Here is a 13,613-nt window from a genome sequence, read left to right on the forward strand (position 1 = left end):
TATATAGATAGGTTGAAAACATAAAGGTATGTTTTAATTCACACATATTCAGCCATAGAGGGTGTTATGTTGAGAACTGCTTATTGGGGAGAATAAATATGTGTTATGAGTGTTCTCAATAGTGTGAATAAGTGGTGATATTTGTAATATGAGATCTACGGTCTTAGGAATGATTACCAAATTGCTTTAAAGAAGTAATTTAAATGATCAAATAAAGGGTCTTGATAATAAACACAAGGCAGTATATTTGAAAAATTAAATGCCTCACAAAAGGAGTGAAATACTATTTATTTAATTCTTTTTTGAAAATTTAAAATAAAGTTTTTGTTTGAGAACTTTTAATTGACAATGTTCTGATATTAATTACAGGAAACCAGAAGACTGGACATTATCATGGGGAGGTAGTGGACAAATCTGGGGATGGGGTCATAACCACAGAGGTCAGCTTGGTGGAGTTGAAGGGGCAAAGGTCAAATTACCAGTTGGTTGTGAAGCATTAGCTACCCTTCGACCTGTACAGATGATTGGTGGAGAACAAACATTGTTTGCTGTTACTGCTGATGGCAAGGTAATAAAAATGTCCAATTCATAATTCTTAAGAATGCAGAAAATATTGTTGAATTTGTTTATTTATACACATATCAAAATTGTAAAATATGGTTAAAAAAAAAATGCTTATCACAGTAATTTTAATCTGCTGGTTCCTCCTCTTCTTTCTTAATCCTTAGATTGCAAAAACCCTACTGATCCTCCTTTAGCTGTGGTATATTTTTGAACCCTACATATTGTCGAAAAGATTTGGAGTCATGGATAGAATTGTATTTTATTTTTATACAGCATTTTGGACTTTGATATATGGAATATCGCATTAAATATAGATTAAGGTTAACTTTAGAAGTGCATTTTTAAAAACTTCTTTTATACCTAATATTTTACTTGTATATTTTAGGTATATGCTACAGGATATGGAGCTATAGGTAGACTTGGTATTGGTGGAACAGATTCCGTAGCACATCCTACATTATTAGAATCCATACAACATGTATTTATAAAGAAGTTAGCTGTAAACTCTGGAGGTAAACATTGTCTGGCTTTGTCAGCTGATGGAGAGGTTTACTCATGGGGAGAAGGAGAAGATGGGAAACTTGGTCACGGAAATAGGTGGTGAGTTTGTGTGTCAGGAGAAAACATTTCAGAGATTTGTGATCAGCTGAGTAATTGTGTAAGGAACACTTCTTTTGATTAGAAATATACAAGTTGTTGATAGTATGAAATTAAGGTGACCTATCAACTTTAAGGTCATTTGCAAATGTATATTTTTGCAATTCACTTGAGAGTGGGTCATCACACATAAATGAATAGTTCACAGATACAGATTAATGCTTCTGTCATCACCATTATCATACTATTTTCCATTTAAATAGAAGACATACATGGCACTAATTTTTGCTTTATTTCAATAAATATTTGTTTCCCCAACATCTGTTGTTGGATCATCATTTTTACTAGATTTATTTATTTTCTAGTACATGTGATAGACCAAGAGTTATAGAATCTCTGAGAGGAAAAGAAGTGAATGACATTGCAGCAGGAGGTGCACACAGTGCTTGTATAACAGCCAATGGGGAGCTGTATACATGGGGCAAAGGTCGTTATGGCAGACTTGGTCATGGGGACAGTGAGGACCAATCAAAACCAAAGTTAGTAGAGGCCCTGAAAGGATACAGGGTAATTGATGTGGCCTGTGGAAGTGGTGATGCTCAAACCCTGTGTATTACAGATGATGATAATGTTTGGTCATGGGGTGATGGAGATTATGGAAAATTAGGTATTTAACATAAAAAGTATTAAATAGGGACATGCTACCATGTTCTCTTAGGGTTTATTTATTTGTTTTGTAAATAAAACATACCAGAGTAGGGTTAGGCATCGTTTAAAAAGAAAGATGAATATACATATAGTTTAACTTAGATAAATATACATGTAGTTTATCTTAGATAAGTGCCTATAAATAGCAGCACATGACATACAAATCTATGGGAGTGTGGATTAATCAGTACAGAGATTAATTCAATTACACAAATAAAATTATAGATTGCCTAACAATGTAATTTTAACACACTATTTAGTATGTAAATATAAGAATGTTTAAAATATTTACAAAATGATGAAAATAAACGCAATATTTCGCTAGACCAACTAGCTTTATCAAGCGTGCATCTATCCAGGTGAAATCGGATGTAGATGATAAGAAACTTTTGCAGCTCAATGTATATGTTGAACTTAGCTGCCTTGAAAATAAGAAAATTTTGCAGCTCAATGTCTATGTTGAATTTGGGTTGAGCTGCCTTAAAAATAAAAAAAAATTGCAGCTTCATGTATATGTTGCTCTTGGATTTAGCTGCCTTAAAAATACATAATTGGAAGTTGAAATTAGCAACGTCCATTGGCCGATATTACGGGATAAAAAGGATGATGCTTTGTTTTTAAATTATTCTTTATCTTTCCTGTATCTTTTCTCGTCTTTTTCGTTAAGACCATCAGGTTCTAAAGTGTGGAGTTGGTGGATCCAAAAGTTTTCTCTTCTCCTTCTCGCCGTGGTGTCCCACTCGGTGTTGACTTCTATAATTTGGAAAGTGACATTTTCAAAAGGATGTTTCATTGAACGAAGATGTCTTGTGAGAGGACAGTTTTTGTTGGTTTTGTACGATGAACGATGGTTATAGTTTATCTTAGATAAATATACATATAGCTTAACTTATATAAATATACATGTAGTTTAACTTAGATAAATATACATGTAGTTTAACTTAGATAAATTTGCATGTACTTTAACTGGGAGTTGTTTTGGCTCCTATTTTCAAAAAATTCTATGAAATTTTCTAAAAAAACAAAAGCAAGACTTGATTTCTTTTTTCTTAGGTCGAGGTGGTAGTGACGGTTGTAAGATACCTATGAAGATAGATGCACTATATGGGCAAGGTGTTAGTAAAGTAGAATGTGGGTCTCAATTCTCTGTAGCATTAACCAGAGGAGGTGCTGTGTATACATGGTGAGTACTATATGGATAGTTAATTTTGGTCAATATTATTTATAAGTTCAAATTGAAAAATACCCATCATAATTTTTAATTTGGCAATTATGTCAATCATACTAACAAACAAATGTGTATAGTGCTGTTTGAAACTTTGGTTCAAGTTAAAATAAGTTGAAATAATGCCACAAAATACTTTAAATTAAATTGAGACCAGTTTTGAATGCTGCTCATGACTTCTCTTTTTGAAACTGTATGCTTTGTATATTACAGGGGTAAGGGAGATTACCATAGATTAGGACATGGTACAGATGACCATGTGAGACGTCCCAGACGTGTATCAGCATTACAAGGGAAGAAGGTGATAGATATAGCTTGTGGATCTCTACACTGTGTAGCTTGTACTGATGCAGGTAATAATACAGAGCGATTATGTTAAAACAGCAGTTGTTATTCTAAATATCCAATGGGTTTTAATGAAGGTCTTAGGTTTGCAGCTTTTTAAGTGATAAATGGTTATCGTTTCATTTCAAATCTATCAGACACCAATTTTCTGATTTCCAATACTTTGGATTATTAGTAGGGGTATGCTTAGCACAACAAACTTTGCATTATCGTGTTTGTAAAAAGTTAAGTTTTATGTCTGACAAAGTCTAAGCAAAATGTTACAATATGTAGTGTGTACTGTGAATCATCATGAGTCTGATAATTTAGATAGTTTGCCCATATCAAAAGTGCAGCATCTTTTATGAGTCATTCCAAAATTTGGTCATCTTTTACGAGTCATTTCAAAATTTGGTCATGATGTTATCATGAAGTCTGAAGTTTATTTTGTCTTTTATTGAGCAGTACACACACAATTTATCTTCTTATTTACACATTTTAGACATAATAACGTTTATTTGTAACAATTCCAGGTGAGGTGTACACGTGGGGTGACAATGATGAGGGCCAGGTAGGAGATGGTACAACTAATGCGATACAGAGACCTAGATTGGTAGCTGCATTAACAGGTATTTGATCTTTTCTATATTTTAGAAATGCACCTATGGATTTGGACACAATATTTCAGTTTTAACACATTTAAGTGAAATTGCATTTCAGACAATCATATTGATTATTTGGCATAATTTGCATACCTTAAGTTAGAAGTGCCAAACCTCACTTATAGCAACTTGTTTTGAAATTATAAAAATCGAAATTCTACTAGATTTTCTTTACGAGACAGCTTATGGTTATTTTATAAGGCACATTTGTGTCACTTGAAACTTTAGGATTACAAAGAATCTAACAAAGTTTATACAGAACTTCATCAAATTTTGAATTAAAAAAAATCTTGACAAATTTTGTTAATCTAAAAAGGACTTAGTGCAGTGAAAACTTACTGGTATAAAGAGGTGAATTAATTTTAGTGCCTGTGAATTTAATTGTTTGAGATATGGTTCTTTTGACAAAGGTTAAGAAATCTAAAGTTGAAGGAGCTGGAATATGTTACTCAATAGGACCACATTTGAAAACAGCAAGATTATTATGTATTTTATTTTTCAGGCAAGAAGATAAACAGAGTAGCATGTGGATCTGCACATAGTTTAGCCTGGTCAACAAACAAGCCAGTAAACGCTGGTAAAATTCCAATATTGATACCTATGGAGTATAACCAACTACAAAATATATCAATTATTGTCCTACGTAATCGATTAGTATTACTTCATCACTTCTCTGATCTGTTTTGTCCTTCTATTCCAATGTTTGACCTTCAAGATAAACCAGAACCAGAATATCTTGAGGAAAATACCACTGGTTTGAATAAACTTAGAGGCATTTTAGTATCATCTGCAAAAGAAACTGCATTTAGGAAAGTTGTGCAAGCTACAATGGTCCGAGACAAACAGCATGGACCAGTTGTGGAATTAAACAGAATTCAGGTTAGTAGTATTTGTCAAGAATTATATGTACCGGTACATGTCATTGAAAGCTGGTATGGGCTCATGAATTGGTTATTTTAAAATCTAAAGGAGTGCAGATAATTTATTTGCTTGTACAATAAAATGACCATAAGAATACTTTTGATGAAAATCAATTGTCCAGGTCATTTTAAACCATCAGAAAAAGTATTGTCCAGAATGCATTATAGACTATAAAACAGTGCATCATAATCTATTAGTAATTACATTTAATAGATAGAATCATATTCAAAACAGTGTGGTCCTGGCCATTGATTGACGACCTAAATTATCCCATTGACTGGGACAGATAAGGTGAACGTTTGTCTGTAACGACCATTGCTCACTTCTTACTTATTACAGAATTTAAACTGTTGGGTCACCAAAGGTTCTTAACGCCTTTAATAATAAAATAATTCGAAAAATTATTCAGGAATAACCTTTATGTTTTGATTTATATTATTGATATAAATCAACACATCGTATTATTCCGGATTCGTTTTTCGAATTGCTTTTTTTAGGTGTTGAGAACCTTTGGTGACCCCACAGATTCAGTGTCTTTAACAAGTACAAAGTGAGCAGTGATTGTTAGCGACTCATCTGTTCACCTAATCTGTCCCAGTCAATGGGATAATTTAGGTCGTCAATCAATGGCCAGGACCACACTGTTTTAAATTTGATTCTATAGGAAGATGTGGTGTGAGTGCCAATGAGACAACGCTCTAATGTATGAAATATGTAGATAGGTACACACTGACCAACACTTGACTGTTAAAAAAACTAATTATTCTCTGTTTTGGATAATGGACACAACTTCTGAATTAGAAATTTTTTTCTAATATGCATTTTGAAGTAATTTTTTTTTTTTTAATTTATCATATTTTATTGAAATTTGTACATATGTTCATGTCATAGTTGGAAATTTTTGTATTTAAAATGTTAAATTGATTTCATTGTTCCAGGTGAAACGTGCTCGAGGTAAAGGTGGACTAGCAGGCCCTGATGGTTCTAAGTCAGTGTTTGGACAGTTAGCTTCTAAACAAGCTGTGTTTAACGCTGATAGTCTCATGTTACCACACAGGGTATGGAAAGTCAAATTTGTGGGTAAGTATCATATACATTTATTTGTTCTCCATTAAAATTGAGTAGAGTCAATTAGGACTATTTTTGTCCCATGAAATTGCATTTTTAAAGAACTGCTTCCAAATTTACACATTCTATAACAAACAATCAATCATGAATGTATATATAATTTATATAAGGCACTGTTTTTAATGTGAGGAGTAATTAATAGTGTCATAAACTCATAATGTATGCTTATTTCATAAAATCAAAAGAAAAGGCTGATTTTATGCAATTTGCTATCCATATTTAAGAGTCGGTTTCTGATACTTTTCACATATTAATATAAGGTGATTTCTATGATGTGCACATATACATCAAAGTTAACATAGTACCAAATAGATAAAATTCTGAAAATTTGAAATAGATGATATATAAAGGCACATTTCATTTTGAAATAGTAGTTACAGGTATTAATTTAGACAACAAACTCCAATAAAGATATTCTTAAAAATATTACAACCTTCAAAGATGATAACCAAGCACTTGGATAGACATGTAAGAGTAAATTTATAAGTCACAATAAGTTGTCTAAAAATGGAAATGTTGTTTCATCATTGGTTGAAATTCAATTGATTATGACCTAGATGTAGCAAATCACAAATTATTAATGCATATTTTTATAATTTATTACCCAGAATGCATTTGTTTCTCAAACAGTGAAATATTATACATGTTGTAGGAGAGAGCGTTGATGACTGTGGTGGAGGATACAGTGAGTCTATAGCTGAGATGTGTGACGAGTTACAGAATGGATCTCTCAACCTACTCATAGTCACACCTAATGGCCGAGGGGAGTCGGGAGCAAATAGAGACTGTTATCTACTCAATCCTATGTTAAAGGGCCCTCAACATATCAACATGTTCAGGTTTCTGGGTAAGTCTTTTAGTATTGTGTAAGAAATTTTAGAAAGGGAAATGGAAAACCCTTATTCATATCATACAATTTTTTTTTACTTTTCATGATGTTGCGGGAAAAAATGTCAGTATATAGGTAGTACAATAGTTTGTGATGTAAGACTCTCTTCATTCTTCAGCTTTAATTCATATAAAGTAAGGTTCGTGGTACATTTAGATGATAATTTCTTAGTAAATCATACTCTTACTCTTAAGTCTCATTGGTTTTAAAGTCAAAATGATTTATTGATTGATTTTGGTCTACCTTATGTCCAGTGGCAAATATTCTGTATATATTCAGTGATTGATTTTGGTCTACCTTGTGTCCAGTGGCAAATATTTTGTATATATTCAGTGATTGATTTTGGTCTACCTTATGTCCAGTGGCAAATATTCTGTATATATTCAGTGATTGATTTTGGTCTACCTTATGTCCAGTGGCAAATATTCTGTATATATTCAGTGATTGATTTTGGTCTACCTTATGTCCAGTGGCAAATATTTTGTATATATTCAGTGATTGATTTTGGTCTACCTTATGTCCAGTGGCAAATATTCTGTATATATTCAGTGATTGATTTTGGTCTACCTTATGTCCAGTGGCAAATATTTTTTTATATATTCAGGACAATACTTGGACATAGTATATCAACATAATACTGGTATAATATTTAGCAGTAGCAATTTGACAATTATTCATTTCTGCATATTTCTTAAAATGTTTACTGAGCTGTAATTGGTTGAATTTTTTTTTAAAAGAGTGAAATTACTTAAATACAGAACTCTGAGGAAAATTTAAAGCAGAAAGTCTCTTATCAAATGTCCAAACCAAAAGCTTGAACACATCAAACGAATGGATAACAGCTGCCATTTTTTTTACTCTGTACAGGCATTTTCTGATGTAGTAAATAGTTGTTTAAACCTGGTTTTATAGCTTGCTAAACCTCTAATTTGTATGACAGTCGCATAAAATTTCATTATATTGACAACAATGTGAAGACATTCGTCATTATACCATTGATTCTAAGTTCTAGGAATTTATATAGGAACTGTTTATATAACTTAACTTTATACAAGGGCAACTTAGATACATTTGTATAACAGAAAATGATGATTGATGTATTTTTAGGCATGTTGTTTGGTATAGCTATTAGAAGTGGAAGTCCCCTTAGTCTAAACATAGCTGAACCAGTGTGGAAACAATTAGCAGGAATGCCTGTACTTACTATAAGTGATCTGTCAGAGGCAGACAAAGATTTTATTCCAGGTAGGTATCTGTCTGTAAAGACAGTTATTAAAATATATCAATATTCAATCGTTTATCTCTAGGTATCTAATAGATTTTATTTTACTATATTGAAGGACTTTTTGCCTTATTTAAAGATATGCTTTAAATTGTAAATATATTCGAATTAGCTCTCGCCGCGATATAGCCTTTTTGTGCTAATGCCGCGTAAAGCAACCAACAATCAATCAATCAGTGAGATATAGGCCATAAATGGCTCGCCACAGGCAAGATAGTGTAGTATTGATTTCTAAATGCTAAAGGTGAATTACAACAAACTAAACATCAAAACACAATTTTGAAAGAATACATCTATTCAAGAAAGTATTTCAATTTATTATATATTTAATTTTAGGTCTGATGTTTATAAAAGAAATGGATGATGCAAGTTTGCGATCAGCAGAAATGCCATTTAGTATTCCAAGTGCTTCTGGACAGGAAATCCATCTTAGTTCAAAGTATTCCAGAATATCACCAGAGAATAAGGCTGAATATATCAGACTTGCAATGAATTATAGGTAAATTCCATTTCTATACATTCAGATTTGTTTTAAGCTCATTATAATGCAATTTCTTCATGACCATATTGTTACAATTATATATATGGGTGTTTTTTTTTTCACAAAATCAATAAATGAATGAGAAAGGGGTTAAACCCCAGATGTCTGTACCCAAATTAGTATGTTGCGACCCCTACCATGTTTCATTGATCAGCTGTTACAATAATACATTTGCCTAAAAATATAGATAAAACATTGTTATAATATCTTCTTTGTCTCTAATCGAGGCTGTTTATCATACAAAGCATATTGATAATGCCTCATCTTTTTAGTGAATAAATTCTGGTTATAACTTTTGATGGTAAAAATGAGAATGGAAATGGTGAATATGTCAATGAGACAACAACCCGACCAAAGAGCAGACTTTTTTTAAAATACATATTTTTGTGATTTTAGATTACATGAGTTTGATGAGCAGGTGAAATGGGTTAGAGAAGGTATGGCTAAAGTAGTCCCTGTACCATTACTGTCACTGTTTACAGGGTTAGAATTAGAAACTATGGTGAGTACATAATTGACTGCTGCTATACTCAAGGGTCGTCATTATTACATATTAGTACTAGAAAAGTGACAATTGAATTAGCTTGCATACCATGGTTCAAATAAACCTATTACATACAAAATACATTATTTTTTAACCATTTAACACAACAAGTATCAGGTTAAAGTATGAATGAAAATTTTAATAAATTTGTATTGTATACTTATTCCTTATGCAAAGTTGACATATATATACATCAGATGATTTAAGTATTTCTTTTCTAGATCCATTACTCAATCATAAATCTCATGATAGAATAAAATTGAGAAAGGAAATGGGGAATGTGTCAAAGCAACAACAACCCGACCATAAAGCAGACAACAGCCAATGGGTCTTCAATGTAGCAAGAAACTCCCGTACCCGGTGGCGTCCTTCAGCTGGCCCCTTAAAAAATGTATACTAGTACAGTGATAATGGAAGTCATACTTAACTCCGAATTATACACAAGAAACTAAAATTAAAAATGTTCATAATTATTTGTGTGTCAGTTTTTTGTTTGAAGAATTACTAATGAAGGTAAATCCAGAAAACTGCTTTGAAACAGCTGAATTTATAAAATAAAGTATCATTCTCATTTTATAGGTGTGTGGCAGTCCTGACATTCCATTGAATTTGCTCAAGTCTGTAGCTACATATAAAGGAATAGAAGCAACAGCCCCATTAATACAGTGGTTCTGGGAAGTAATGGAGGAGCTCTCAAACAATGAAAGGTCCTTATTCCTTAGATTTGTTTGGGGACGTACAAGACTTCCAAGGACTATTGCAGATTTTAGAGGCAGAGATTTTGTACTTCAGGTAAACAGTCAGCTTATTGATTATTATAAATATATATAATTACATACATAATTACTCTAAATATCATCGCAAAAATGTTTAATATGTGAATTTGCAGAAGCATATTATTGTTCTTCCCTTACTGGGATCACTAGTTAAGGTGATACACGGCTGAAAACACATTTCATATTCATAACTACTAAAAATATCACCACAGGTAAACCTGCAAATTTGGCAAAGCAAATTTTTGTTTTTCTATAAAAAGAAATAAAAGATTTGAAGTCTTATGTATCAGAATGGCAAAAAATCCCGTCAAACAAAAAACATAAACTGTTTGTGAACACATGGACGAAAAAAACACAAGAGATTCTGCCGCTTACTTTTCACACCATTCATATAAACATTAGAATAATATTATTGCAGATGTGAAGGAAATATATTAAACATATTCAGACAGTAGAGATATAGAAAATCAAAGCAAAGACGTCTCTACAAATATAAGTAACTTTAACATTAGTGCTTCAGTTAAATTGCTTTGATTTTAAACCATGATTATCATACTGTGGATTTATTAATAATCATTGGTTACCAATTTTCGTTGATTTCATGGGTACAGGAGAACCACGAATTCAAATGTTCAACGAAATACAAATTTTGTAAAGGAATGAGTGTAGACTTTGCCAAAACCATGAAATTAAATATCCATGAATATGTAAGGTTTCCTCAAACCACGAAAATTGGTACCCACAAAAATAAATAAATCCACAGTAAGTATTTTGACTTTATGACAGTTATGATGTATATATTACAGGTATTAGACAAGTACAGTCCACCAGACCATTTCTTGCCAGAAAGTTATACATGCTTCTTCTTGTTAAAAATGCCAAGATACTCGTGTAAATCAGTGCTACAAGAAAAACTTAAATATGCCATACATTTCTGTAAGTCTATTGACACTGACGATTATGCTCGTGTTGCATTGACGGGAGAAATGATCGGTGATGTGGACACGCCAGATGTTAGTGATGAATCAGAGGATATCGATAGTATGGAATCGGATGGAGAAATTATTGACGATATGGATGACTTTTAATTTATTTAAGTTTTATGGTGAACAATTTGTTTTCTTGTTTTTTTTATAGTGAGCTTATGGATCTGATATTCATGATGAAATCAATGATTAGTTAATGAATTGAATCCTTTCTTGTAAATTTCATAATGTTTTTTTAACAGAAGTATGATGTACATGTAAAGTTTCATCAAAATCATACAATTTTTTACCATTTTGCAACTTCATTTTCAATACATTGTAGTAGTGGAAAAGGATTAGCAAAATATAAGTAGGTTAGTTCTTGCAGCTGAACAAAAAAGTCTAATACTATGGTTATTGGGAAATGCCCATCAATAGAGATATTTGGAGAGAGAAAAAAATATTTGGAACCTTGATGTAAAATTTACCAAAAAAATTCGATGAATAACTTAAGAAAAATAAATATCAAACATTTTTTATTAGATATTCCAATATTTAAATTATCATTGTGGTTTACATCTACCCAATAAGATTAAAGGTTGGTAGTTATCAGGGTATTTAATTTCTTAATTGATGGCACCAATCAACTGGTAGTAAACTCAAACCTTGTGATATTGCTTTGTAAATAATTGTGATACATGACACTACAGCAGAATGTTGTGATATAATTTGTCCAAAGTTTTGTCCTGCCATTAAGACAGTAATGCATAAAGTTACAAATGCCAGTATTATTAAGTTATGCTTTCAATTTTGTGATAGTGCCTCATCTTAACTGATATATCTGTACAAATATATATTGTTAGTGCTATTTGTGGCAAATTTTTCCAGAGAAATTTATTAGAATAAGCCAAACTTTATTTTTATGAATTTATGAATGTAAAAATAGAATGAATTTCTTAATGAAGATCCTCTTAGAATAACAAAGAAGTAACCGATTGAAAAAAACAATGATATTTTACAGTTTGATCTGTTTTATATCTTAACTTTTATATGTTATATGTGAAAAGGAAAAATTTGTTATCAAATTGTTTTATGAATGAATTTACCTTGTTTTAATTATATAAGAATATGTAGTTGCAATTTTCCCTTTTTAAAATCTAATGCATTATGGGTAATATTTTCACAATTGTACACCAAAACGTTGTGATTGGTTTAAAACATACCAAACATAGGAAATTCAACAAATGATGCAACTTTTTTTTTGGTGTACGAACAGTGAAATTACCCATAGTCCTTTAGATTCTGCAATGGGGAATTGGGTCACTTAAAGCAGAATATACATTACTGTAAACCAACTTATTTTCGCGAGCGATTTATTTTTGCGACTTTCGCGAGTAGAAAAATAACGCGAAAATAAATCGTCGCGAATATGTAAAACTCTGTTGTTACCTTATTAAAAAACACCAAGTCAGCTGGAAAATCGTGAAATTAAATAGCCGCGAAGTGGACTAGAAAGGATAAAACGCGAAATATAGTATCCGCGAAAATAAGTTGGTTTACAGTAATTGATTAGGAACAGCATATTGGGAATTCATTACATGACATTTGATGTGAAGTCACATGATATTTGATGTGTATGTTTTATTGAGCAGTTTCATGTTCACAAAATATTTCATAGCATTAGCTTTTTATACAAGACATTTTAAACTTAGTTAACTCACAACTGATAAAGTGGTACATGTATTAAAAATCATGGCAATCTTAAATTACAGAACCCTGTCTGATTAAAGTGCAGACGTTTTTATTTATGTATTTTCAAAATCTTGTTTTTTTTATGAAAAGTTCTGGTTTTTTTATGAAAAGCTCAAAACCACGATGGATAGTTACAAAGAAAGGATGCTTATTAATACTCTTGGAATATCTGATATAACATAAGCTACATTGAGTGATACATTACATTTATATACTGTTGTCAATTGTTGAATCATGAATAAATTAGAAATGAAATATTTTTAGTTGGTTACTACACTTTATTTACTACCACTTTTGACATCCTTCTTTTTAGGTGTAATGATTAGAAGCATCTATTTACAAATATAAAAAAAAGAAGATGTGGTACGATTGCCAATGAGACAACTGTCCACAAGAGACCAAAATGACACGGACATTAACAACTATAGGTCACCGTAAGCCCTTCAACAATGAGCAAAGCCCATACTGCATCTAGTCAGCTATAAAAGGCCCTGATAAGACAATGTAAAACAATTCAAACAGGAAAACTAACAGCCTTATTTATATAAGAAAATGAACGATGCCCATTTCTAATTAAATACAAACTAACAGCTACCACTTTACAGACTTGTCAAAAATCTTGATGCAAATGTAATTCAAAGATAAGTCTGTTCCCATGATCTTGAATACCTATACCATATAAATAATCTGACTAAAATTGTTCTGATACAAATATGTTTTACAGGGTATTTAAAG

The 13,613-nt window shown here is 31.6% G+C and overlaps 1 protein-coding gene across 1 annotated transcript in view; it reads left to right on the top strand.

The window, feature by feature from the left end:
- LOC134697014 (E3 ubiquitin-protein ligase HERC2-like) overlaps positions 1-13,137 on the top strand; it is a 104,691-nt gene extending 91,554 nt beyond the window's left edge. Inside the window, exons 67-80 of the mRNA XM_063559022.1 lie at positions 370-568; positions 950-1,164; positions 1,527-1,828; positions 2,923-3,052; positions 3,308-3,447; positions 3,952-4,047; positions 4,583-4,959; positions 5,940-6,081; positions 6,782-6,976; positions 8,126-8,263; positions 8,637-8,799; positions 9,238-9,343; positions 9,965-10,177; positions 10,968-13,137. Coding sequence (XP_063415092.1) covers positions 370-568; positions 950-1,164; positions 1,527-1,828; positions 2,923-3,052; positions 3,308-3,447; positions 3,952-4,047; positions 4,583-4,959; positions 5,940-6,081; positions 6,782-6,976; positions 8,126-8,263; positions 8,637-8,799; positions 9,238-9,343; positions 9,965-10,177; positions 10,968-11,249 — 2,698 coding nt within the window. The 3' untranslated portion in view covers positions 11,250-13,137. The remainder of the gene's footprint in view (positions 1-369; positions 569-949; positions 1,165-1,526; positions 1,829-2,922; positions 3,053-3,307; positions 3,448-3,951; positions 4,048-4,582; positions 4,960-5,939; positions 6,082-6,781; positions 6,977-8,125; positions 8,264-8,636; positions 8,800-9,237; positions 9,344-9,964; positions 10,178-10,967) is intronic.
- The last annotated feature ends 476 nt before the right edge of the window (positions 13,138-13,613 follow it).

Source organism: Mytilus trossulus, chromosome 14 (assembly GCF_036588685.1).
Source record: "Mytilus trossulus isolate FHL-02 chromosome 14, PNRI_Mtr1.1.1.hap1, whole genome shotgun sequence".
In the NCBI taxonomy this organism is placed as follows: Eukaryota; Metazoa; Mollusca; class Bivalvia; order Mytilida; family Mytilidae; genus Mytilus; species Mytilus trossulus.